Source organism: Carcharhinus amblyrhynchos, chromosome 33 (genome assembly GCF_965287045.1).
Source record: "Carcharhinus amblyrhynchos chromosome 33, sCarAmb.v2.hapA, whole genome shotgun sequence".
Lineage (NCBI taxonomy): Eukaryota > Metazoa > Chordata > Chondrichthyes > Carcharhiniformes > Carcharhinidae > Carcharhinus > Carcharhinus amblyrhynchos.
In genome coordinates, this window is record NC_137356.1 from 4,707,467 (window position 1) to 4,735,058 (window position 27,592).

Here is a 27,592-nt window from a genome sequence, read left to right on the forward strand (position 1 = left end):
TTTTGTAGTTCGTTGCGATCTTGGTCAGAGCAGGAGCCCGTACCAAGCTGTGATACGTCCGGAAAGAATGCTTTCTATGGTGCATCTGTTAAAGTTGGTGAGAGTCATTGTGGACATGCCAAATTTCCTCAGTCTTCTGAGAAAGTAGAGGCATTGGCGGGCTTTCTTAACAATAGTGTCGGCATGATATGAAGAAGGTTGGTAGATACATTCACCAATCTCAACACATACACTTCCAGCAAAGACACTTGTCTCAAAGGATGTGGCAGAGCAGGTTACATGAGATACATTCCTATAGAGATGGATCAACCCCGGGATAGAAGGATATCTATATAATCAACCTGTGGTATTAAACAGGGGAAAGCAGGAGGTAGTGGAACAAATTGAATAGCCCTTTCAAAGAGCTAGCAGAGCATGGTAGGCCGAATGGCCTGTTACTGTGCTTGATAATTCTATATGGCTTCTTTGATGTGGGTTAGGTGGATTGGCCATGCTAAATTGCCCCTCAGTGTGAGGGGGACTAGATGGGGTGGATGCATGGGGTTATGGGGATAGGGCCTGAGTGGGATTGTGGTCAGTGCGGACTCAATGGGCCGAATGGCCTCCTTCTGCACAGTAAGGACTTTATGATAATCTGTGATAAACCTTCCCCCTTTTACTTTAAATCTATGTTCCCCAGGTGAAGGCCTCGTGGTATTATCGTTAGATTATATTAATCTAAGATTAGATTAAGGTTAGATTAGATTAGACCAGCATCTGGTCCATCACAACAGCTCAGTGACTATCACTGTTTGCTGTGCAGACACATGGATTTGGGCCGGTGTCTGCGGGAGTTTGCACATTCTCCCCGTGCTTGCGTGGGTTTTCTCCGGGCGCTCCGGTTTCCTCCCACACCCCAAAGATGTGCTATTAGGCTGATTGGAGGTAATAAATTGTCCCTAATTAGTCTTCCCTCAATGTGGATTGCCTTAAGCGTAGACAAGGGTCATGGATGGAGGCGGGGCTCATAATGTTAAAATGGCGGCGCGGGCTCGTTGGGCCGAAGGGCCTGTTTCCCGTGCTGTGTTGTTCTTTGTTCTTTATTATCAATCCAGAAACTCAGCTAATGTTCTGGGGACCCAGGTTCGAATCCCGCCACGGCAGATGGTGGAACTTGAATTCAATAAAAGAAAATCTGGAATTAAGAATCTACTGATGACCATAAAACCATTGCCCCCAGCGGGAAAAAAAAATCTGGTCCCTTTAGGAAAGGAAATCTGCCGTCCCTACCCTGGTCTGGCCTACATGTGGCTCCAGAGCCACAGCAATGTGGTTGACTCTCAACTGCCCTCCAAGGGCAATAAATGGGTAATAAATGCTGGCCCAGCCAGCGATGCCCATGTCCCACAAATGGATAAAGAAAACCAGTGACCATTGTCAATATTGTCCAGCATCAACCTCTCACCGGAGGCTCACGATGCAGATGGGATCAGCCATCTTTATCTCAAGGAACAGTCTATCACACACCAGCCTCCTGCAAGGACAGTAGGTCAGAGTGTAGCTTCGGCAAAGCAGCCAGCATAATCAAGGACCCCACGCACCCCGGACATTCTCTCTTCCACCTTCTTCCGTTGGGAAAAAGATAGAAAAGTCTGAGGTCACGTACCAACCGACTCAAGAACAGCTTCTTCCCTGCTGCTGTTAGACCAACTACCTCACATTAAGTTGATCTTTCTCTATACCCTAGCTATGACTGTAACACTACATTCTGCACCCTCTCCTTTCCTTCTCTGTGAACAGTATGCTTTGTCTGTATAGTGCACTATTTTCACTGTATATTAATACACGTGACAATAATAAATCAAAGCAAAGAGGAATGTCCTCACTTGAGAAATTACGTTTTGCCCAAAGGAGACACCAGTCTCTCATCCAGTACTGACCACTTTGTTAATTCCTAGAACCAGTCGTTGGCTAGTTACGGGCGACCCAAGATCGATGGAGAGCTACGTTTAACCACAGTCGACAAACGCTCCAAACAGGATAGGTAAGTGGACGTCCAGATAGAACCATAGAATGTGGATGTCCTTTTCTGCAGACAGTAACCGTAGAATGTTCCATGGTGACATGGTGGCACAGTGGTTAGCACTGCTGCCCCACAGCGCCAGTGACCCAGGTTCGATTCCCGGCTTGGGTCACGGACTGTGTGAAATTTGCACGTTCCCCCCGTATCTGCGTGGGTTTCCTCCGGTGGTTACGCTATGAGTGTACCCATGCCACATGGACTGCAGCGGTTCAAGAAGGCAGCTCGTCACCACCTTCTCAAGGGGCAATTAGGGGCAGGCAATGAATGTTGGACCTGGCCAGCGACACCCACATCTCATGAATGAATTAAGAATAAAAGCTTGTCGAGAGAGTTTGCAGATGTGAAGTAAGGCCTTGTTTATGTTGTGTTGTCAGATGCTAGTGAAGTCGAGATCTGAGTTAATATCGAATAGATAACCAGCGTAGGAATGGTAAGGGATAAAGTCAAAGTGGGCAAGAAGCTCGTGCAGAAGTTTGATGTTGACTCTGTCATTGGAGAATGTGGCGATACCTGGTTCACGGAGACAAGGACAGATGGTCAAAGAGACATGTTTCAATTTTGACAAGAATAAGCTCCAGAAAACATCAGGCACCATGGTGGCACAGTGGGTGGACAGGGTAGATGCAGGGAGGATTTCTTTACCCAAAGAGTGCTGAGCCTGTGGGATTCATTACCACAGGAAACGGTTGGGACCAAAACATTGAATGTTTTTCAATTTGGAATTGTGCTCCAAGAGGCTGGAGGTTTTGGGAAATAATTGCCTATTTCGAGGTTGTGGCTGACAGAATTCTGTTGCGAGATGTGGAGTAAAAGCAGGCCAAAATATTGAACGTTATAAAGAAGCAGTTCAATATAGCAGTGGACGGGGGTGGGGAGGGGTGGGGGTGGGGGTTGGAATCTGACTCTTGAGTTGAATGATTGTTGTAAAAATCTACCTGTTTCACTTTTGTCCTTTTGGGAAGGAAATCTGCAGTCATAGAACATAGAACAGTACAGCACGGCACAGGCCCTTGGGCCCTCGTTGTTGTGCCGAACTATGTCCGAACCCAAGATCGAGCTATCCCACTCCCTATCACCCTGGTGTGCTCCATGTACCTATCCAATAACCGCTTAAAAGTTCCTAAAGTGTCCGACTCCACTATCACTGCAGTCCTTACCTGGTCTGGCCTATGTGTAATTCCAGGGCCACAAGTAATGTTGTTAGATCTTAACTGCCCTCTGAAATGGCCTACTTTGAAGACAAATGTTATTTTTAATAACATTTTTGGTGAACATTGCATTATTTTGGAAGAAAAGCTGTGTGCATGTGTGTGCGAGTGTGCATATGTGCATGCACGTGTGTGTATGTGCATGTGTATATCTGTATGTGTGTGCATAAATGATTTAATTAAGCTGGGGAAGGGTTAATGGAAACAACTTGCCTGGGAGAGTTCAGACATAAAAGAGGTAGAGTTGCTAAATGCATGCATTCATAATTAAGCTACGATAAAGTGGATTTATAAGTATATAGGTGGACTTTTGAAATTTGCATTAGGAGATAGATAGGGACTTTCAAAGGGAATTAAAAGGCTTTTAAGGCTTGCAAAGGTTTCACAAATAAGACAAGGGAAGGTCGTTAGGCTTTATTTGATGCAAGAGGGGAGACTATAGAAAAAACATAAAGATCTGTATATTTTAGAAAGGTAATGTTAAAGAGGTGCAAAGGACAATGGAACTGAAGATGAAAGGGAGATAGGATATTTGAGGAAAGGTGTTGAGTTGAGTGGGGAATATCTTTTGGGGAATAGTTCAGTGAAGTTGAATCAACCATCCAGTCAAACTGGAAGAGACAACATTGTAGAAAGCAGTATTGTTTGTGACTATCCTAGAATTTCCACAGCAGAGTGGGAGCGAGTGAGAAGTTGTGTAGTGTACCTTTACTAAAGGGAGAGTGGTTTTGCCTTGGGTAATGTTACATATAATCCTTACGGTACAGAAGGAAACCATATGGCCCATCGAGTCTGCAATCCCACCCAGATCCTAGCCCCAAAACCCCACACATTTACCCCACTAATCCCTCTAACCTACACATCCCAGGACATTAAGGGGAAATTTTGAACGGCCAATACATCCTAACCTGCACATCTTTTGGACTGTGGGAGGGAATGGAGCACCCGGTGGAAACCCACACAGACATGGGGAGAACGTGCAGCCTCCACACAGATGGTGACCCAAGCCGGGAATCAAACCTGGATCACTGGAGCAGTGCTAACCACTGTGCCATTGTGCCATCCCATTATTACTGTTTTAAGAATTAAAAATAAATAAGGAAATGTTGCCAATCAGGTATTTGCGTTTGGATTCTGACCAAATCAGTTTTTTTTAAATGAGAGCTGTGTGTTAAATTTTAATCAGTGAATACGAATTGTTCATTGAGACTTCCTTTGCCCGACAGTTACTAATGGCGCTGTACTGTTCTGTAAACAGATATGTGTTCTTATTCGATAAAGCTGTTATTATCTGCAAACGCAAAGGGGAGAACTACGAGATGAAGGAAGTCATCGATTTGCAGTATTACCAGATAAAGGATGACCCCTTAGGAAGCAGAGAAACCAAAAAGGTACCAGTGTGGTGTGTAAATTCTCAGAAAGCTGTGCTCTTTCCTGTTTGCTGATCTTTCACCCTTCCCACCGTGACCCTGGAGTAGCACCAGTATTATCCTTAGCCTCATAGAGATATACAGCACGGAAATGGAGTCTTTGGCCCAATTTGTCCATGCCGACCAGGTTTCCTGAACTGAACTGAACTAATCCCATTTGCCTGCGTTTTATCCTTATCCTTCTGATTCGTTTTGATTTATTATTGTGACACGTATTAGCATACAGTGAAAAGTATTGTTTCTTGTGCGTTACACAGAGCATACCATTTATAGAGAAGGAAAGGAGATAGTGCAGAATGTAGTGTTACAATCACAGTTCGGGTATAGAAAAAGATCAACTTAATGCAGGGTAGGTCTATTCTGGGGCGGCACGGTGGCACAGTGGTTAGCACTGCTGCCTCACAGTTCCAGGGACCTGGGTTCAATGCCCGGTTTGGGTCACTGTTTGTATGGAGTTTGCACATTCTCCGCCACGTCTGTGTGGGTTTCCTCCAGGTGCACCGGTTTCCTCCCACAGTCTGAAAGATGTATGGGTTAGGTTGATGCGAAATTAGGCCATGCTAAATTGCCCCTTAGTGTCAAAGGGATTAGTAGGGTAAATACATGGGTTTACTGGAATGGGATTGTTGTCAGTGCAGGCTTAATGGGCCGAATGGCCTCCTTCTGCATTTTAGGGATTCTATGACTCTGTGAAACCTTTCCCTTTCACGTACCAGTCCAAATGTCCTTATAAAATGTTGTAATTGTCCCTGCCTCTCCAACCCCCTCTGGCAGCTCATTCCATACCTGCACCACCCTCTGTGTAAAAAAGTTGCCCCTCAGGTCCCTTTTAAACCTTTCCCCTCTCACCTTTAACCTCTGCCCTCTAGTTTTGGACTCCCCTACCCTGGGGAATAAACCTTGTCTATTCACCTTACCTATGCCCCTCATGATTTTATAAACCTCCGTAAGATCACCCCTCATCCTCCTATGCTCCAGGGAAAAAAGTCCCAGCTTATCCATCCTCTTCTTATAATTCAAACTTTCCAATGCTGGTAACATCTCCATGTGTCTGTATGGGTTTCCTCCCATACTCCAAAGATGTGCAGGTTAGGTGGATTGGCCATGCTAAATTGTCCCTTAGTGTCCAAAGACAGTTTGGGGGATTAGCCATGGGTAGTGTGTGGGGATCCGGGATTATAGCAGGGGTAAGATACTCTGTCAGAGAGTCAGTGCAGACTCAATGGTCGAATGGCCTCCCACTGTAGGGATTCTATAATCGATGACTCTATGACTATGACCGTCTAGAATTTGGGCTCAGCCGTTTTGGACTGAGATGCGGAGACATTTCTTCAGTTTCCCACCCAGAGCTCAGTGGGAGCTCGGTGATTTGATATGTTGAAGATTGAGAGGATGTTTGAGCACCAGGGCACATGGGGATAGTGTGGGACAGCGGAGTTGATGTAGATAATCAGTCACGATCCCATTGAATGATGTGTTGGGCTAGAGGGCCAACTCTCTCCCCTGTTCTTATTACCTGGGGCTTGATGCAGAGTGGACAACCTGAGGAAGAAGAGGGAGTTGTCCCTTCACCCCGGCCAACATTCTTCCCTCAACTACCTCAACGCGAAAGTCAACTGGTCAATAATCTCACTGCTCTCTGGACAGAGGACACTGTTAATAGTCTGAAACAATTCATCAGAACCTGCTGATGTGATAGTGCAAACATTGCTAATGTCCAACTCTCTCCTCCCTTCCTAGTGGAGCCACATGTTTCTCCTCATTGAGGGCCATGGACAACACGGGTACGAACTCTTCTTCAAGACCAGGGAGCTGAAAAAGAAGTGGCTGGAGCAGTTTGAAATGGCTTTGTAAGTTTAACATTGAGGAGCATGGGTTGTGAGCGAGGCCAGCTAACAAATGGCCTGCGAATGGCTTCCTCCTGCTCCTGTTTTCTATGCTTCTATAAAGTTAACGTGGCCATTATGGTGGGATAGGTTTGAGGGGCTGAATAATCTCACACAGAGGACGAAGCTGTAGATATTTCTTCAAATTTTTTTTGTTCATTCATCCGTGAGTGTCACTGGCTAGGTCACTTCAGAGGGCCTGTAAGAGTCAACCACATTGCCATGTGTCTGAACAAAGAATAAAGAAAATTACAGCACAGGAACAGGCCCTTCGGCCCTCCAAGCCTGCACCAACTGAACTAAAACCCCCTTATCCTTCCGGGGACCGTATCCCTCTATTCCCATCCTATTCATGGATTTGTCAAGATGCCCCTTAAAAGTCACCATCGTATCTGCTTCCACTGCCTCCCCCGGCAGCGAGTTCCAGCACTTTTTGTGTAAAAAAACTTGCCTTGTACATCTCCTTTAAACCTTGCCCCCCCACACCTTAAACCTATATCCCCTAGTCATTGAAGCTGTTCCACTCTGGAAAAAGCTTCTGACCATCCACATTTGGAGTCACACCTAGGCCAGACCGGGTAAGGACGGCAGATTTCCTTCCCTAAAGAACATTAGTGAACCAGTTGGGTCTTTCTGACAATGGTTTCATGGCACCTCACCATAGCACGGCTGCCTCACCGCACCAGGGATCTGGGTTCGATTCCTGGCTCGGGTCACTGACTGTGCGGAGTCTGCACATTCTCCCCGTGTCTGTGTGGGTTTCCTCTGGGTGCTGTGGTTTCCTCCCACAGTCTGAAAGACGTGCTGGTTAGGATGCATCGGCCGTGCTAAATTCTCCCTCAGTGTACCCGAACAGGCGCTGGAGTGTGGCGACTAGGGGATTTTCACAGTAACTTCATTGCAGTGTTAATGTAAGCCGAATTGTGATATTAACAAATAAACATTTACTTTTTAGATTTAAGTTGAAAGGGGAGAGATACAAAAAGGGTCCAAAGGGGTAATTTTATTCACACAGAGGGTCTGGAACGAGCTGCCAGAGGTACTAGTTGAGGCGAATACAATTTTGTCTTTTAAAAATCATTTGGACATTTACATGGGTAAGATGGGTATAGAGGGATATGGGCCAAACACGGGCAGCTGGGACTAGCTTACTTAGTGGTTTAAAGAAAGGGGGACACGAATAAATAAACTTTAAAAACTTTTCACTTTAATTGTGAATTGTCTTACAGGTCGAATATCTTTCCAGAGAACGGGAGCTCGAATAGCCATGATTTTCAGATGCATTCGTTTGAGGAGTATGCCACGTGCAAGGCCTGCCAGATGTTACTTAGGTACAGTTCCTGGTTCCAGTCGATTCGGGCTCTCTACAGCAGCGCTAACGTATAGTCCCTCTCAGAGTTCCCCCAATTCCAAAAAAACCTCTTCATTTTCCACCAAATTCAGCAGTTAGGAAGCCAAATATCCTTTGGTTGAACCTTTGATGATTTCAGGGATAAGTAACTGTAGCAATGAGGATGGATTGGAGAGGTTGGGTCTATTCCCCTTGGAGAAAAGAAGGCTGAAAGGAGGTTTCATTGAAGTATTCAAGATCCTGAGGGATGCAGACAGGGTAAAGAGTGAGAAACTGTTCCTACTCGAGGGAGCAACAGGAACTAGAGGGCACAGATTCATAAGAATGGGTACAAGGAGTAGAGATGTGAGGAAAATAAGTTTCACCCAATGGATGGTTGGAGTCTGGAACAAACTTCCTGAGAGGGTGGTGGAGGTTCGATCGAGGTATTCAAAAGGGAACTAGATTGCTATCTAAAAAGAAAATGATTAGATTCATTATTGCCGTGTGTATTGGGATACAGTGAAAGTATTGTTTCTTGTGTGCTATACAGACAAAGCATACCGTTCATAGATTACAAAGAGGAGAAGGAAAGAAGAGAGTGCGGGATGTAGTGTTACAGTCTTAGCTAGAGAAAGGTCAACTCTATATATATGGCAGATCCATTCCAAAGTCTGACGGTAGCAGGGAAGAAGCTGTTCTTGAGTTGGTTAGTACGTGACCTCAGACTTCCGTATCCTTTTCCCGACAGAAGAAGGTGGAAGAGAGAACATTCGGGGTCTATGGGGTCCTTAATTATGCTGACTGCTTTGCCAAGGCAGCGGAGAGTGTAGACAGAGTCAATGGATGGGAGGCTGATTTGTGTGGTGGATTGGGCTACATTCATGACCCTTTGTAGTCTCTTGCAGTCTTGTCAGAGCAGAAGCCCATACCAATACATCCGGAAAGGATGATCCTGGAAAGTGCATGCAACGTTTACTAGGATTGGGACACGGTAGAATGCTCTTTTAGAGAGCCAGCTCAGACTGGATGGGCCAAATGGCCTCCTTCTGCAAAGATTCAGTGATAAGGTGTCACATTCCAGCTGGGGAGTGACCCAGAGTGGCAGGGGAGGCAGATTTTCCCCATGCAAGCCTCAGCAGCAGTCTGATAGGCTGGGACGTGAGCTAGAATCTTCCGATTCTAATTTCTGACCCCTGGGCTGTGCCCTGGATGCAGTTCACTTGAGAGTGCACCACAGAAGTGGCATTAGGTTGCCCAGTTTGTACATGGGGCAAATGGAAATAACCATTCTATGAATCATAGAAACTCTGCAGTGCAGAAGGAGGCCATTTGGTCCGTTGAGTCTGCACTGATCACCATCCAACCCAGGCCCTATCCCCACAGCCCCATCTATTTACCCTAGCTAGTCCGTCTGACACTAAGGGGCAGTTTAGCCAATTAACCTAACCTTCACATCTTTGGACACTAAGGGGCAATTTAGCATGGCCAATCCACCTAACCCACACATCTTTGGACTGTGGGAGGAAATCGGAGCACCCGGAGAATACCCACGCAGACACGGGGAGAATGACTACACGGACAGTGACCCAAGCTAGGAATTGAACCCGGGTCCCTGGCGCTGTAAGGCAGCCCGTGCTCACCACTGTGCCACCATGCTGCCCCCTGTTTTGCAAAAAAAAAACCCTATAGTAGGTGCGTATTTTCTTTTTAAGAAAGCCAAACTGTTTTTGAGTCTGAGGCTCGTGGTAAATCCACAAATATTCATATGCGAAAATGTTTATATCTCGGTCGGAGAGGGGGAAAAGAAAATTAATTGTGGGCTTGAATCACTCCGCTATTTCCTGCAGGTGGCGCTCCGTGAGAGCGGTGCGACTCATTGCTCAGTACCGCCACCTGCAGTAAGTCTGAGTATTGCAGCGCGACCCAGTGTTTCTTCCACAGAAACAGGATTTCGCGCAGTCTGATGCATGACCAAGCCTCCTCCCACCTCACTCCACCTCACCCCACCAGCAAATCCCTCTGCTCCTTCCAACCTAGCTTCCCACCCGTGGCATGAGATACATTTCCCGATGGAAGGAGGTGGGAGAGAGAACGTCCGGGGTGCGTGGGGTCCTTAATTATGCTGGCTGCTTTGCCGAGGCAGCGGGAAGTCAATGGATGGGAGGCTGGGTTGTGTCATGGACTGGCCTTCGCTCATGACCACGTTGTAGTTTATTGCAGTCTTGGACAGAGCAGGAGCCATGCCGAGCTGCGATACATCCGGAAAGCTGGCACAATGTGTAGCTCTGCTGCCTCATGGTGCCAGGGACCCGGGTTATACGACAAATGAACGTGTAAAATGCTGGTGAGGCCACAGCTGGAATTTTGTGTACGGTTCTGGGTCACCACATGACAGGAAGGACATCATTGCTCTGGGGAGAGTGCAGGGGAGGTTTACAAGAATGGTGGTTGTCAGGGCTTGAAAATTTGCAGCCTTGTGGAGGGATTTGATAGATTGGGGTTGTTCTCCTTGGCGCAGACGGGGTGACCTAATTGAGGTCTACAACACCATGAGGGACCTAGCTGGGGGTACGTGGGAGAGACCTGGTTCCCCCTGGCTGAGGGATCGATTACCCGAGGACAGATTTAAGGAGGGTTAGAGGGGAGATGAGGAAAGCTGGTTTCGCCCGGAGGGTGTGGAATTCACTGCCTGAGTTGGTGATTGAAGCTGAAACACACGACTTATTGAAAATGTACCTGGATCTGTATCTGTAGTGGGCGGCATGGTGGTTAGCACTGTTGCTTCACAGCACCAGGGGCCCAGGTTCGATTCTCGGCTTGGGCCACTGTCTGTGTGGAGTTTGCATGTTCTCCCCGTGTCTAAATTGCCCCTTAGTGTCCAAAAATTCTCCTTGTCTCTGCGTGGGTTTCCTCCCACAGTCCAAGGATATACAGGTCAGGTGGATAGGCCATGCTAAATTGCTATATAGTGTCAGGGGGATTAGCAGGGTAAATATGTGGGGTGACAGGTATAGGGGTCTGGGTGGGATTGTTGTCAGTGCAGATTCAATGGGCTGAATGGCCTCTTTCTGCACTGTAGGGATTCTATGATGATATTTGAAGAGCTGGAACCAACAAGGCTATGGATCAGATGTTGGGAAATGGGATTGAAAGGAGTGGCTAATTTCTTTTTGCCCACCTTTGGTCAATGGGCTGAATGGCCTCTCTCTCCACCTGAACCTTTCTATGGTTTCACTGTTTAACATAATCCAGGTCAAAACTCACTTATATCTTTCTTTCCCCGTCACTCAACAGGGGCACTTTCTTCCAGGGCTATCGTTGTAGCAAATGCAAGTCTGCGGCTCACAAGGAATGTTTGGGAAGAGTAACTCCTTGCGGGAGGCAAGGTAAGATTCAGCCTGGGTTAGGGTTGCCAACTGTGCTGAAATGTACTCCAGGAGGTTTCATCACGTGACTTGCCCCCAGTGTTCCAGCCACTAGTCAGCTAACACATCTGTCCTTGCGATGCACAGCTTCCTACGCCAATTTTTTAAAAAATCATTCATGGAACATGGGCTGGGCCAGCACTTATTGACCATCCTTAATTGCCCTTGGAGAGCAGTTAAGAGTCAACCACATTGCTGTGGCTCTGGAGTCACATGTAGGCCAGACCGGGTAAGGACGGCAGATTTCCTTCCCTAAAGGACATTAGTGAACCGGATGGCTTTTTCAGACAATGGTTTCATGGTCATCAGTAGATTCTTAATTCCAGATATTTTTCATTGAATTCAAATTCCACCATCTGCTGTGGCGGGATTCGAACCCGGATCCCCAGAACATTAGTTGAATTTCTGGATTAATAGTCCAGTGATAATACCACTAGGACTTCACAAAAGGACTCCTCACCTGATTAGAAGATACTTTATTGCCAGCCTAAACATGTTTCCATGTTTTTATATCTTGAAAAGAGAAATGCTTCGAACAGATGATGACAAAACAACCAATTATTTTTAGTACTTTGGTAATTTCTCCCCACAATTGTGCACAATGGTGTCCGAGGAATAGATCTTTGATTCCTGGAGTCTCCAGCTTGATCTTGGAGACTTGGCACTGCCACCCCATGTTTCCCACACTGGCATACTCCCATTCAGATCATCTCATTAGAGTCTAAAGGCTTAGCCAACTTAGTCACGCTAAACTTTTCAAGTATCTTGTTGGATGTAAAATGGGGCAACACAGTGACACAGTGGTTAGCACTGCTGCCCCACAGTGCCAGGGATCTGGGTTCAATTCCAGCCTCGGGTGATGGTGTGGAGGTTTGCACGATTTCTCCACATCTTTGTGGGTTTCCTCCGGGTGGTCTGCTTTCCTCCCACAGTCCAAAGATGTGCAGGTTAGGTGGATTGGCCATGCTAAATTGTCCCTTAGTGTCCAAAGATGTGCAGGTTAGGAGGATTGGCCATGCTAAATTGCCTCTTAGTGTCCAAAGATGTGCAGGTTAGGAGGATTGGCCATGCTAAATTGCCTCTTAGTGTCCAAAGATGTGCAGGTTAGGAGGATTGGCCATGCTAAATTGCCTCTTAGTGTCCAAAGATGTACCGGTTAGGTGGATTGGCCATGCTAAATTGCCTCTTAGTGTCCAAAGATGTGCAGGTTAGGAGGATTGGCCATTCTAAATTGCCTCTTAATGTCCCACTGCAGCAAATGGAATTTCAACTGAGGGCCAAATTCTCCATTCCCGCTGGCGGAGGGTTCAGGAATGGAGACTGGAGATCCTCCTTCCCTCCTTCCCAGATGGAGGCCCTCTGAACTTGATGTAATGGGTCCTGTGGCGCTAGGTTGAAGAGAAAGGGAAATCCCTCCCTGGTGTCTTAGTCAATATCCTTGCTTCAAGAAGCCATGAGGAGAGCGATGATCTCTCGTGTGGGATACTCGCTGATGAACCCTGATAACCCTCGCCCCCCGAGTTTTAAATCTTTCTCATGTTTTTGTTTACAGACAGTGGATCATCAACTTTGACCAAGGTACTTGTGTATTTCTAACTCACTCTGCTGCTTTGATTATGGGTTTTAGGATAAATAATAGAACGCCTTCAAAAATCTGGTGAAATTAAATATTATTATCTGGTCCTTTTACTGAAAAGCTCAAATAACTGTCCTGGGAATGGGGGAATGGAGAACAGGGATTGGGAAATTGGGAGGGGATTAGGAATGGAGAAATGGGAAAATGGGGAGGGGGTTGGGAATTGGTGGAGTCGCTGGGGAATAGGGGATGGGATTGGAGAATTCAGAGGGGATTTGGGAATGGGGAAATGGGGAACAGGGATGGGGGAATTGGGGTTTGGAAATTGAAAGGGGAATGGGAATTGGGGATTGGAGAATTGGGAGGGCGTGGGGAATGGGGAAATGAAGAGGGATTAGGGATTGGAGCAGTCACTGGGGAATAGGGGAGGGGACTGGGGAATTCGGAGGGGATTTGGGAATGGGGAAACGGGGAACAAGGACAGGGAAATTGGGGTTTGGAAATTGGGAGGGGAATGGGGAAATGGGGATTGGAGAATTGGGAGGGCATTGGGGAATAGGTAAATGGGAAAATGGGGGGGAATTGCGAATTGAAGCCATCACTGGGGAATAGGGGAGGGGATTGGCGGTGGGGAAGGGAATGGGGGAGCGCACGGGAAATGATAATGGGGAGGGGAAAGAGGGGATTAGAAATTGGGTTGAGGAATGTGGGAATGGAGTGATGGAAGGGAATGAGGGATTGGGGCAGTTGCTGGGGAATTGAGAGGGGATTGGGGGAATGGGGAGGAGAACGGGGAGAGGGTTGGGGCAGTCGCTGGGATTTGGGAAGGGATTGGGGAATGGGGAGGAGAACGGGGAGAGGATTGCGGAAGAGAGGAATGAGGGAATGGGACAGTCACTGGGGGATTGGGAGAGGGGATTGGAGAGGTCCCCTTGGGAAGCGCAATAAATGGGAAGAACTGGGGAATGAACCGTGTGATTACCTTAAAAGAAGTCTCCCTCCCAGTGCTGTAAATAATGAGAAACTTGTCACTTATTAATAAATCAAAAGCAAAATATTGTCCTCTCCTTTACAGAGCAAAAGTAATAGAATCGCACCAAGCCGCACAATCAAAACAGGTAAGCAATGTGTTCCATTACAGCCGGCTCAAAGCATTAGGTGTTAGAATGAAGCAGTTATTGTGTTGATGAGATCAAATCTGTAGATTGATGGAACAGCAGCAGTGAAATTAGATCTAAATTACTGGCATATTTGAAGGAAATTGGCTGAGCCGTTATCCAAATGGTGATAAACTAGCTCAGGTGTCCAGAACAGAGCTGAGGTTAAATGCCAGGAGCTTTTAAAGGCAAAGAAAGGAAACTTGCAATGCCGATGGAACTGGATTTCACTATCTGGAATAATGTGAGGAAATTTGTGGAGGCCTGTGAAGGATGTCCCAGGTGTTTGGTGATGATTTTAAACAAAATAAAAGTTTATCTAAAAAAAGTAAAACCTACAAGAAGATCAACAAGAAAAATGATTTAATTACAGGCGGCACAGCGGTTAGCACTACTGCCTCATCTGATGAAGGAGCAGCGCTCCGAAAGCGAGTGGCTTGTGCTACCAAATAAACCCGTTGGACTTTAACCTGGTGTTGTGAGACCTCTTACTGTGTTTACTCCAGTCCAATGATGGCATCCCCGCATCACGGCCTCACAGGGACCTGGGTTCGATTCCTGGCTTGGGTCACTGTCTGTGTGGAGTCTGCACATTCTCCCCATGTCTGTGTGGGTTTCCTCCGGGTGCTCCGGTTTCCTCCCACACTCCAAAGGTAGAATCGGAGAATCCCTACAGTGCAGGAGGAGGCCATTCAGCCCATCAAGCCTACACCGACACCGATCCCACCCAGGCCCCGTCCCCGTAACCCCGTTGCATTTACCCTGCTAATCCCCCTGACGCTAAGGGACAATTTAGCACGTCCAATCCACCCAACCCGCACATCTTTCCGACTGTGGGAAGAAACCGGAGCGCCCCAAAGAAACTCACACGGGGAGAACGTGCAGACTCCACACAGACAGTCAGCCAGGCCGGGAATCGAACCCGGGTCCCTGGAGCTGTGAGGCAGCAGTGCTAACCACTGTGCCACCGTGCCATGCTAAATTGCCCCTTAGTGTCCCGGGATGTGTAGGTTAGAAGGATTAGCAGGGTAAATATGTGGGATTACAGGGGATAGGGCCTGACTGGGATTGCGGCGGGTACAGGCTCAATGGGCCAAATGGCCTATTTCTACACTGTAGGGATTCTATGATTTATAGCTATATGGGGCATTACAATACACTGTGTCTTCATCTCCTCTCCCTTTTTGGGTCTCTCCCTCTCTCCTCCTCTTTAGGTTTGCCCAAAACGGAAGTGTGCCAAGAATATTATAGGATGCCTCCTCCCCCCGTGGCCTTCGGACCTGCTTTGAAGTTATGTCTGGGGGATATAATTGAACTCACCAAGGCAGAGGTGGAACAGCAGTGGTGGGAGGTAAGCCCAGGCTGAACTAGCCACAATCTCACCCTGGCAGTGGCAAACCATTCTCTTTGTGCTCACCATGGCCATCCTGTAGCGATTGTACATCCCTCAATGCCACATCAAGGAGGCACGGTGGCACGGTGGTTAGCACTGAGGCCTCTCTGCGCCAGGGAGCCGGGTTCGATTCCCCGCTTGGGTCACTGTCTGTGCGGGGTTGGTACTTAAATGTTTGCCTTTAATGTTCCAAAACACCATTTGACAAGTGTTTTATAAAGCAAAGATCAAGGTACGTGAGATTAAGATACGGGCGGATGACTGAAAGGTTGGTCAGAGAGGTTACAGGTGGCACGGCGGCACAGTGGGTTGGCACTGCTGCCTCTCAGCGCCAGGGACCCGGGTTCAATTCCCGGCGTGGGTCACTGTCTGTCCAGAGTCTGCACATTCTCCCCGTGTCTGCGTGGGTTTCCTCCGGGTGCTCCGGTTTCCTCCCACAGTCTGAAAGAGGTGCTGGTTAGGGTGCACTGGCCGTGCTAAATTCTCTCTCAGTGTTACCCGAACAGGGCACCAGAGTGTGGTGGCATCATTGTTCATGATGGGAGGCCATTCATCACTTCACTGCCTCTGAACTCAGTTCAGGATGAGTATACGCGGTTAGCCACGGAGTCGCACTGGCCAGGAGGGTCTGGCACTCAGGCTCTGGCCTCTATCTGAAGCAGTCTATCTCATTCAGGACAGGGGTAGGGGTCTCACCGGTGCAGAGATTGGGAAGACTAGCCCGGGTTTCTGCTCCTGCTCACACTGCACTGCTGCTGATGAAAACAGTGCAGACCCGATGGGCTAAATGGCCTCATTCTGAGCCATTAACTACACATTGGTTGGCGCCACTGCCTCATGGCCCCAGGGGCCCGGGTTCAATTCCCGGTTTGGGTCCCTGTCTGTGTCGAGGTGATTACCGCACATGCTAAATGGATTTTTGTGGGGGTTTTTTTAGTGAGTTTTCACACACCCACATAGATTATCTCTTGGGGAAAGTGGTAGAAGGATTCCTCAGCTGGTCATCAGCTGTTCCACTGTATAATCAACACTCCTTCCATGGCCAGCACGTCCCACGGCTTCCGGCCTAGTGTAGGGGCTCTATCACTGGGCCACACGTTTAGGTGCTTATTTTATTCATGTCACAAGTAGGCTTACGTTAACACTGCAATGAAGTGACTGTGAAAATCCCCTAGTCGCCACACTCCGGTGCCTGTTCAGGTACACTGAGAGAGATTTAGCACCCTAACCCAGCATGTCTTCCTCTCTGTGGGAGGAAACCGGAGCACCGGGAGGCAACCCACACAGACATGGGGAGAACATGCGGATTCCGCACAGGTAGTGACCCAAGCTGGGAATCGAACCGGGGTCCCTGGCACTGTGAGGCAGCAGTGCTAACCACTGTCCCACTGTGCTGCCCACATCCCATGAATGAACAACAAAATATGTGGTGTAACTCTCAATGGAGAAATCTGGGCCTAACATAGAAAATTCACACAGATTATTTGGAATAGAAGAAAGAAAATGACAGCACAGGAACAGGCCCTTCGGCCCTCCAAGCCTGCACCAACCATGCTGCCCGACTGAACTAAAACTCCCTACCCTTCTGGGGATCATATCCCTCTATTCCCATCCTATTCATGTATTAAAAGTCATTACCGTATCAGCTTCCACTATTTCCTGTGGCAACGAGTTCCAGGCACCCACTACTCAATGTAAAAAATCTGCCTTGTTAAACCTTACCCCTCGCACCTTAAACCTGTGCCCCCCCTAGTAATTGACTCTTCCACCCTGGGTAAAAAGCTTCTGACTATCCACTCTGTCCATGTCTCTCATAATCTTGTAGACTTCTATCAGGTCGCCCCTCAACCTCCGTCACTCCATTGAGAACAAACCAAGTTTCTCCAACCTCTCCTCATAGCTAATGCCCTCCATACCAGGGCAACATCCTGGTAAATCTTTTCTGTACCCTCTCCAAAGCCTCCACATCCTTCTGGTAGAGTGGCGACCAGAATTGAACACTAGGTTCCAAGTGCCTTATAAACCAGCAGCCTGGGAGTTGCAGATTTGGTAAGGTTGATATTTCCAGAAAGAGGGTTCCAGCTTTATCGTTACCCAGGGTAACAGCCAACTATCACATGGTGCTGGGTTTACACTGAAGCCAAAGGAATCTAACAATTATTTTTCTTTTGATGGTTTTAGGGAAGGAATACATCCACCAATGAGATTGGCTGGTTCCCTTGCTCTAAAGTAAAACCCTTTGTATGTGTAAGTAAAACCAACTCAATGTGTAACCCAGATCCTTATTCCTTACATGCAGCATTTGACTGGGGAGGTCACAAAGATGGAAAGACCAGGATGCTGAAATTCTATAACTTACATGTGCATCAGGTCCTACTTATGACAAAAACATGGCTGATCTGATCATAAGCTCAATCCCACATTTCCTGCCAACCCCCTCCTCAATAACCTTTCACCCCCTGGTTAATCAAGAATCTATTTCGCTCTGCCTTAAAAACATTCAAAGGCTCTGCTGCTGAATATCTGGGTACAAACAACACTAGGCACTGTGAGTACTCAAACTTCCAAGCTTTAATGACTTGCTGGCAAGGAGAACACACACTCAGCGCAATGCAATGCAAGGTATTCTCCCAATTCATATAGACAATGTAGCAGTTATAGTTCACCGTATCTTGCTTTTTGGAATTTTATTATTGAAAGGGTCTTATTTTCATTCGGTGGCCAAGGATGGGCTTGTGTTTATGAAACTGACACAAGGTTTAGATTAGTCGCTTATGCTGAAAATGCAAGCTCGTTTGTTTCCATATTTGCTGACAGACTTACCTGCTTTTGTTGTAACTTATTTCCACCTCAGCATCTGCAGTTTTTTAACTGTTTTTAACGATAGTTTCACAAATCCCAGCAACCTCCATGGGGCTTTATCTGAAGTAAGCATCCTTACTCTTGCAGAACCAATTGAATTAAATATTTGGCCATCGCTGGAATTATGGTTTAGTTTCCACATTGCTCTCACTGCTTTTCGAGGGAGATTCAGAGACTTACCCCCTTCTGAGAGAAAACATTTCTCTCATCTCCATCTTAAGTGAACTACCCCTTATTTTTAAACAGTGACCCCACCCCCCCTCAGTTCTAGGTTCTCTCCCAAGAGAAAGCATCCTCTCCACATCCATCCTGTCAACACCCACGCAGGATCTTGAAGGTTTCGATCAAATTGCCTCTTACTCTACTAAACTCCACTGATTACAAACCTAACCTCTCCAACCTTCCCTCATAAGCCAACCCACCCATTCCTGGTAACTGGTAGGGAATTCTAACAGGGTTAGACAGGGTGGATTCAGAAAGAATGTTCCCAATGGTGGGGGAGTGCAGAACTAGGGGTTATAGTTTGAGGATAAGGAGTAAATATTTTAGAACTGAGGTGAGGAGGAAGTTCTTCACCCAGAGGGTGGTGAATGTGTGGAATTCACCCCCACAGAAAGTAGTTAAGGCCAAAATGTTGTGTGATTTCAGGAAAGAATTAGATATCGTTCCTGGGGCTAAAGGGATCAAGTGATATGGGAGGAAGTGGGGGATCAGGATATTGAATTCGATGATCAGCCACGATCATAATGAATGGTGGAGCAGGCTCGAAGGGCCGAATGGCCTACTTCTAGTTTCTATGTTTCTATTAGTGTATCAAACCTTCTCCGAATGACTTATAACACACTTACATTTTTCCTTAAATAAGGAACCCAATACTGTACACAATATTCCAAAGTTTAAATGGTGTGCGGAATTCTCTTCCCGAGCAAGCAGAGGAGGTTGGGCCATTGAAGTTACTCAAGGTAGGGTCAGACAAGTGTTTGATAGGTCATGGGGAACAGAGAGGAAAGTCAAGCTGAGGTCCACAACCAGATCACCTGTGGTCTTACAAAGTGGTGAGCAGTCTTGATGGGTCAAATAGCCTACTCCTGCTCCTAATCCTGTCTCCCTTGAAGAATGTCTCCATTTTTCTATTTGTAACTTAGCTTCACTGTCCAAAACCACAAGAAGCTACAAGGGGTCTGTGAATGTAGCCCAGTCCATCACACAAACCAGCCTCCCATCCATTGACTGTCAACACTTCCCACTTGAAAAAGCAGCCAGCATAAGTAAAGACCCTACGCATCCCGGACATTCTCTCTTCCATCTTCTTCCGTTGGGAATAAGATGCAAAAGTCTGAGGTCACGCACCAACCGACCCGAGAACAGCTTCTTCCCTGCTGCCATCAGACTTTTGAATGGACCTACCACCTCGCACTAAGATGCTCTTTCTCTACACCCTAGCTATGACTATAACACTACTGGGCAGAGATGGGTGGGGTTGGTTGGGGGTTGGATTTTTGGACCTCATTTGCTTCCCAAGCCCGGAAATTCCCACACAAGATAACAGACCTTTGCATAGTCCGTGTTATGCCTGCTACGATTCCTGTGGTAGACTGGACAGGAACATTCCACCCTACATTCTGCGTCCTCTCCTAACCGTTTCCCTTATGTAATGAATGTAGGGTAAGAAGTCTCGCAACACCAGGTTAAAGTCCAACAGGTTTAATTGGAATCACCGTGCGCTCACCCCAGTCCAACGCTGGCATCTCCACCTCATTACTCTATGAATGGTATGCTTTGTCTGTGTAGCGATACTTTTCACTGTCTCCCAATACATGTGACAATAATAAACCAAATCAAAAAATTGGAAAACGAGTGCCATAGAAGTCATTACACAAGTAAAATGTCAAATATTTTAATCTAATTTTCTGTGTTTTGATCTGTTAGGTACTTCAAACAGATTACTCTACCTACTCCTGGTAAGCACGATATTCTGCTCCTAAACACTCGCACTGTCAGTGTGTTGTTCTTCCCTCAGTGAGGAAGCTTTTGTCGATTGTTCTGGGGTGAATTGCAATGGAGGGAGTGGGGAGGAGGGGTTGGGATTTCCAGATGAATTCCAGCAGCTCCCATTCTCACGCGGGGTGGGGGTGGGGGTGGGGCGGAAGCTTTCGTCAAAGTGACCCTGAGTCTTGTCTCTTGCAGGTACGCTGGGCTGATGGAACGCAGCCAGGCCGAGTCACTTCTCAGCACTCGGTCGGATGGCACCTACCTAGTGCGGCAAAGGGTGAAGGACGCTGGAGAATATGCCATCAGCATCAAGTAATGGGGGGCACAGTACAAATATAACTTTTATTCCAATTCACTGGAGACAGTGCGGGCAAGAATCTTTCAGTGTCGAGGGAAGCAAGCTTCACGTCTTCATTGCGTGTGATGTGTAGGTTAGGGGGATTGGCCATGCTAAATTGCCCCTTAGCGTCCAAAGATGTGTAGGTTAGGGGGATTGGCCATGGTAAATTGCCCCTTAGTGTCAGAGAAATTGGCAGGGTAAATATGTGGGGTTAAGGGGGTAAGACCTGGGCTTGTAGTCGGTGTGGGCTCGATGGGCCGAATGGTCTCCTTCTGCACTGTCGGGATTCTATGACAGGTGTAGTGTCTTTGTCAATGCGCTGTAGAGACCCAGGATAATGCTCAGGGGACCCGGGTTCGAATCCGTGGAACTAAAACTCAGTGTGACGTAGTCAATTTGCGAATGCACGGTGGTGAGCACAGCTACCTCACAGCGCCTCACACTGTCTGTGTGGAGACTGCACGTTCTCCTTGTGTCTGCGTGGGTTTCCTCCGGGTGCTCCTCCCACAGTCCAAAGATGTGTGGGTTAGGTTGATTGGCCGTGCAAAATTGACCCTAGTGTCGGGGGGGGTTAGCGGGGTAAACATGTGGGGTTACGGGGATGGGGCCCGGGTTGGATTGTAGTTAGTGCAGACTCGATGGGCTGAATGGCCTCCTTCTGCACTGTCGGGATTCCACGATTTGGGAAAAGGTTCCTGGGATTATGACAGAATTCAGCTGTGCAGCTTCTGTCTGTACAGATGTTTGAGAGACAGAGAGAGAGAGATGAGATTGAGGGCAGTGCGGATATATTGACATCCGGGACAAGCGGATCATTGACATAGAAAACAATTTATTAAATATCCATTTAAACATCAAAGCCATCTCCAGAGGTCTAACTGGCTTATTCTAACTGCAGAAGGAATTCCTCATTCGGAACAGGGGGCCATTGAACTTGTCAAGCTGGATCCATCATTCAATAATGGAGAGGCGATGACCTAGTAGTATTATCGCTAGACTATTAACCCAGCTAACGTTCTAGGGACCCAGGTTCGAATCCCGGCACGGCAGGTGGTGGAATTTGAATTCAATAAAAATATCTGGAATTAAGAATTCCTCACAGCACAAGGGACCTGGGTTCAATTCCAGTTACTGTCTGTGCGGAGTTTGCACATTCTCCCCCACGTTTGCTCGGGTTTCCTCCCACAGTCCAAAGATGTGTACATTAGGGGGATTGGCCATGCTAAATTGCCCTTTAATGTCCAACGATGTGCAGGTTAGGGTGGATTGGCCATGCTAAATTGCTCCTTAGTGTCCAAAGATGTGTACATTAGGGGGATTGGCCATGCTAAATTGCCCCTTGGTGTTGGGGGATTAGTAGGGTAAATATATAGGGTTACGGAGGTAGAGCCTAGGTGGGATTGTGGTGTAGGCTCGATGGGTCGACTGACTTTCTTCCGCACTGTTGGGATTCTATGATTCTTTGATTTGCAAAGCATTATTTAATCAGAGATTTTTAGATGCCGTGTTGATAGTTTCTGGTGTCTTGTTGCAGGTTCAATGCTGAAGTGAAGCACATCAAGGTGACAACTGCGGATGGTTTATTCCGTGTGACAGAGAAGAGAGCGTTCAAATCATTACTGGTGAGTAAAAACAACCCAAAGCCAGCACCGTGATCAGAACAAACTCACACACCTCAACCAGCCGTGGAGAAGTCTCCCACACACTACATAGAACATAGAACACTACAACACAAACAGGCCCTTCGGCCCACAAGTTGTGCCAATCCTATCCCTACCTACCAGGCCTATCTGTAACTCCCAATCCCATTAAATCCCATGTACTCATCCAGAAGTTTCTTAAAAGACCCCAGCGAGTTCGCCTCTACCACCACCGACGGCAGCCGATTCCACTCACTCACCACCCTCTGAGTGAAAAACTTACCCCTGACATTATTATAAGATTAAGAAGCCTCACAACACCAGGGTTAAAGTCTAGCAGGTTTATCTGGAATCACGAGCTTCCATCACTCACCTGATGAAGGGACAACACTCCAAAAGCTCGTGATACCAAATAAACCTGATGGATTCCAACTCTGTTGTTGCGAGACTTCTTACTGTGCCCACCCCAGTCCAATGCCGGCATCTCCACCTCGTGACTGAAAGAGATCACTGCCATTCTGGTCCAAGGGTTTGGATCCCATGCCCCCACACACCCCCCCCCCCCCCCACCCCCACCCCCCCGCTCAATGGCGGGTTTCAAGGTGGGGAGGGGGACTGCACGGACAGGCTTCCTGCTGCATTCCCGCCACCCCGACCTCGCTACGATTTTATGTTGGGCTGGATATGCCTAGGATGGCCCTTGCCCCAACTGAGGCTCTCAAATTGACCACCTCAGGCCCACTTCCTGCCCAGCCTCAACTTCTAGGCTGGGGGCAGGATTTCCAGGAAATGATGGAAGCCCGATAATGATTAGGTCTAGATTTTGGGTGGAAGGCATGGGGGAGGCCGGGGGGGGGGGGGGGAGGTGGGGGGTGGGGGGGGGTATGTGGATGCCTCTATCAGAAGCTTTCTTTCCACGAGGGTATCTCCCTACTTTTGATGTGGTAGCCACAGAACTCTTGCGGCACGGTGGCCCAGTGGTTGGCACCGCTGCCTTGCAGTGCCAGGGACCCGGGTTCGATTCCAGCCTTGGGTCATTGTCTGTGTGGAGTTTGCACATCCTCCCCATGTCTGTGTGGGTGCTCCGGTTTCCTCCCACACTCCAAAGATGTGTAGTTAGGTGGGTTAGCCATGCAAAATTGCCCCTTCGTGCCCAAAAATGTGCAGGATAGGTGGATTGGCCATGCTAAATTATCCCTTAGTGTCCAAAGATGTGCAGGTTAGGTGGATTGGCCATGCTAAATTATCCCTTAGTGTCCAAAGATGTGCGGGTTAGGTGGATTGGCCATGCTAAATTATCCCTTAGTGTCCAAAGATGTGCAGGTTAGGTGGATTGGCCATGCTAAATTGCCCCTTAGTGTCAGGGCTATTAGCACGCTAAATATGGGGTTACGGGGATAGGGCATGGGTGAAATTGTAGTCTGTGCAGGCTTGATGGGCTGAATGGCCTCCTTCTGCACTGTGGTGATTCTATGATTCTAGGTTGGGTTGGTAAAGGCTGGTGAAACTCCACCCACTGGTCGGGATTTTGTGCCCTCCCCCTCCACCCATCACAGGACTGTCCAATCCCACCGAAAGACCAGTGGGACTGGCCACCACGGATTTCCTGTGGTGGGGCCCACCATGACCGGGCCAGAGTGTCTCAGCCATCGTCGGGCCTCCATTTTCCTGATGCCTCCCCATTATTCCAACAATATAAACGTACATCGAACCGGCACCAAACCAATACTTGTGTTGCTGCAGGATTTGGTGGACTTTTACCAGCACAATTCCCTGAAGGAGTGTTTTAAGACGATGGACACAAGTTTGCAGTTTCCCTTCAAAGAACCTGAAAACAGGGTGGTACCGAAATTCTCAGGTGAGTGCGAACGAGGAGACGGGAATGATAGACAGAAACAATCCCCCCTGTTATTTCGGTAGCACCTATCGCAAACACGGGACTTCCTAAAGTAACTTTGCGCACGGTGTTTCGCTACGCTGGAGTCACCGTTCTAAAGTTTATTTATTAGTGTCACAAGTAAGGCTGACATTAACACTGCAATGAAGTTACTGTGAAAATCCCCCAGCTCCCACACTCCAGCGCCTGTTCGGGTACACAGAGGGAGAACTTAGCTCGGCCAATCCATCTAACCAGCACATTATGCCGGACTGTGGGAGGAAACCGGAGCACCCGGAGGAAACCCATGCGGACATGGGAAGAATGTGCAGATAATGACTCAAGCTGGGAATCGAACACGGGTCCCTGATGCAGTGAGGCAGCAGTGCTAACCACTGTGCCACCCGTAGTGCTTAATGCTTAAATCTATAAGTAGTCTATAAATCTATAAATAGTCCTCATGTCTGCGTGGGTTACTCCCGGGTGCTCCAGTTTTCTCCCACAGTCTGAAAGAAATGCTAGTTAGGGTGTATTGGCCATGCTAAATTCTCCCTCAGTGTACCCAAACAGGCACCAGAGTGTGGCGACTGGGGGAACTTCATTGCAGTGTTAATGTAAGCCTACTTGTGACGCCAATAAATAAACCTTAACTTTTACTTTTTAGTTGCTTGGTAGTTCATTAATACTTTTTGTCTTGCCCTCATCAGGACAGACTCAAGAATACCAAATTTCAAGGGGAAACAACCATTCAAACTGTATGGGAAGAGGGTTGGCCAGTGAACTCTGATTGGCAGAGACGTTGCCATGGAGAATGTGCCAAAAATGGCCCATGCATTTCTCAGCCAAACAAAATCTTGAGGGTGACAGGCTCACCCACCGGTGAGGGCTCCACCCCTTCCACCCCCAGCACCCCCCCACCCCCCCGCCTCCTCTCCTCCCACCACCTGTGGTGACTGGACACATCGGGTGACCAATAGCAGGGTGGGCCGTCGGGAAGGAGGGGCGGTGGGAGTTTCCAGGGTTGCGGCAAATGGGGCGGCGAATGAGCGCTCTGCAGCAGTGGGAGAGATCCCGAAGGGGACGGTTACTGCCAACTGACCATGGCTTCTGATTCCGAATTTGGCAGGGGCGAGTCTGAAGTGCTACGGGACGGCAAAGGTCCGCTACGACTTCTCAGCCCGGGACCGGTCGGAGCTGAGCCTGAAGGAAGGCGACGTGGTTAAGATCATCAACAAGAAAGGATCTCCGGGATGGTGGAAAGGAGAAGTCTACGGCAGGGTATGTGTGTGTGTGTGTGCGTTCCCACCTCTCCACCTCCAATCTTCCCTCTCTCCCTTCTGAGGTGTAGCCGTTCCGTGGGGAATGGATTATCTACTTCATCCTTAATGTAAGACAACCCTATTTTGTGGGTGTTCAATCCCGGAAGGAAACGGACGGGAATTTACGTAGCGCCTTTCACCACCACAGGATGTCCCAGAGTCACTATTTTGAGGTGGGAAAAACTGCGCACAGCAAGATCCCACAGTGGGACTAATTTGATTTGATTTATTATTGTCACATTGGGATACAGTGAAAAGTATCGCTTCTTGCGCCCTCGACAGACGAAGCATACTGTTCATAGAGTACATGGGGGACAAGGAGAGGAGAGAGGGCAGAATGTAGTGTCACTAGCACCTATTGCAGGGGGCAATGGTCTAGTGGTATTATTGCTGGGTTATTAATCGAGAAACTCAGCTAATGTTCTGGGGACCCGGGTTCGAATCCCGCCTTGGCAGATGGTGGAATTTGAATTCAATAAAATTTATCTGGAATTAAGAATCTACTGATGACCATGAAACCATTGTTGGAAAAACCCATCTGGTTCACTAATGTTCCTTTAGGGAAGGAAATCTGCCGTCCTTACCCCGGTCTGGCCTACATGTGACTCCAGAGCCACAGCAATATGGTTGACTCTCAACTGCCCTCCAAGGGCAACTAGGGTTGGGCAACAAATGCTGGCCCAGCCAGTGACACCCATGAATAAAAAAAACCACTTCTGTGGCTAATATATAAGATATATATATATAATTATAAGATTATAATAATAATCTTATTATTATTGTCATATGTATTAGGATACAGTGAAAAGTATTTTTTCTTGCGCGTTATACAGACAAAGCATACTGTTCATAGAGAAGGAAAGGAGGGTGCAGAATGTGGTGTTACAGTCATAGCGAGGGTGTAGAGAAATGTCAACTTAATGCAAAGTAGGTCCATTCAAAAGTCTGACAGCAGCAGGGAAGAAGCTGTTCTTGAGTCGGTTGGTACGTGACCTCAGACTTTTGTATCTTTTTCCCGACGGAAGAAGGTGGAATAGAGAATGTCCGGGGTGCGTGGGGTCCTTAATTATGCTGGCTGCTTTTCCGAGGCAGTGGGGAGTGTAGATAGAGTCAATGGATGGGAGGCTGGTTTGCTGAATGGATTGGGCTACGTTCATGACCCTTTGTAGTTCCTTGTGGTCTTGGACAGAGCAGGAGCTCTGCGTGGTTCTCTGCATCCAGACCCATGAGGTGTCCTAACAATGTTAAAGTATTAAGTTTCTGAGTTCTACCCTTCCACAGTTATTTGTATTCTTTAATAGCTACAGGAAGAATCAATCATTCTGTATTTATTAATACAGGCTAAAAACATACGCAAGAACACATTGGGCCGAATTTTACCAGCACGTCTGCCCGAGATTTGTACGATCTCGCCCTAAAGCAACAGAGAATGACGTTCTCCCAGCCTTGCCTGCCACCCGGAATTGGGGCTGGCGTGCCAGTAAAATTCCAGCCATTATCTGTGCCTTTCTTTGGAAACCGGAATGTGGCCTATCTCTAACTTTGCTCCCTTTCTGTTTTTAGGTGGGTTTCTTCCCAGCGAACTATGTGGAGGAAGATTATTCGGATTACTGTTACTGAACTCCTGACTACATGTCGCAGTATATGGAAGACACAGGAAGTTCAAGATAGAGACTGCTTCTGTGTGGCTGTCCCCATCCAGGACCACACTGTGCCCTCACAATCTCCAAGTATTAAGTTTCTGAGTTCCACTCTTCCACTGTTTGTATTCTTTAATATGAACAGGAACCTTAAGAATGAATCTTTCTGTATTTATTAATACAGTTTTAAAACGTACACAAGAACACATTGTCTGTGCCTTTCTTTGGGAAGCAGAAAACAATAAGTGAACGGCTGGCATTTTGAGTGGAAGATGAAAGAGATGAAGTTGCGTTTATATAGCGCCTTTCTCAGGATGTTCCAAAGTGCTTCACAGCCAATGACGTGTGGTTACCATTGCAAAGTGCGAGTCAATTTATGCATAGCAAGCTCCCATAAACACTCAATCTGATGGGGACTAGATCATCTGTTTTTGTGAAGGCGATAAGTATTGG

The 27,592-nt window shown here is 47.6% G+C and overlaps 1 protein-coding gene across 1 annotated transcript in view; it reads left to right on the forward strand.

Moving 5' to 3' along the window:
- The window catches only part of vav1 (vav guanine nucleotide exchange factor 1), a 122,054-nt gene extending 94,722 nt beyond the window's left edge, over nucleotides 1-27,332 (forward strand). The window contains 15 exon segments of the mRNA XM_080216505.1: nucleotides 1,938-2,023; nucleotides 4,529-4,661; nucleotides 6,441-6,550; nucleotides 7,816-7,917; nucleotides 11,214-11,305; nucleotides 12,897-12,922; nucleotides 13,996-14,038; nucleotides 15,292-15,428; nucleotides 17,652-17,717; nucleotides 20,262-20,293; nucleotides 20,520-20,636; nucleotides 22,199-22,286; nucleotides 24,048-24,162; nucleotides 25,307-25,458; nucleotides 27,063-27,332. Of these exon segments, the coding sequence (XP_080072631.1) occupies nucleotides 1,938-2,023; nucleotides 4,529-4,661; nucleotides 6,441-6,550; nucleotides 7,816-7,917; nucleotides 11,214-11,305; nucleotides 12,897-12,922; nucleotides 13,996-14,038; nucleotides 15,292-15,428; nucleotides 17,652-17,717; nucleotides 20,262-20,293; nucleotides 20,520-20,636; nucleotides 22,199-22,286; nucleotides 24,048-24,162; nucleotides 25,307-25,458; nucleotides 27,063-27,119 (1,356 nt within the window). The 3' untranslated portion in view covers nucleotides 27,120-27,332.
- The last annotated feature ends 260 nt before the right edge of the window (nucleotides 27,333-27,592 follow it).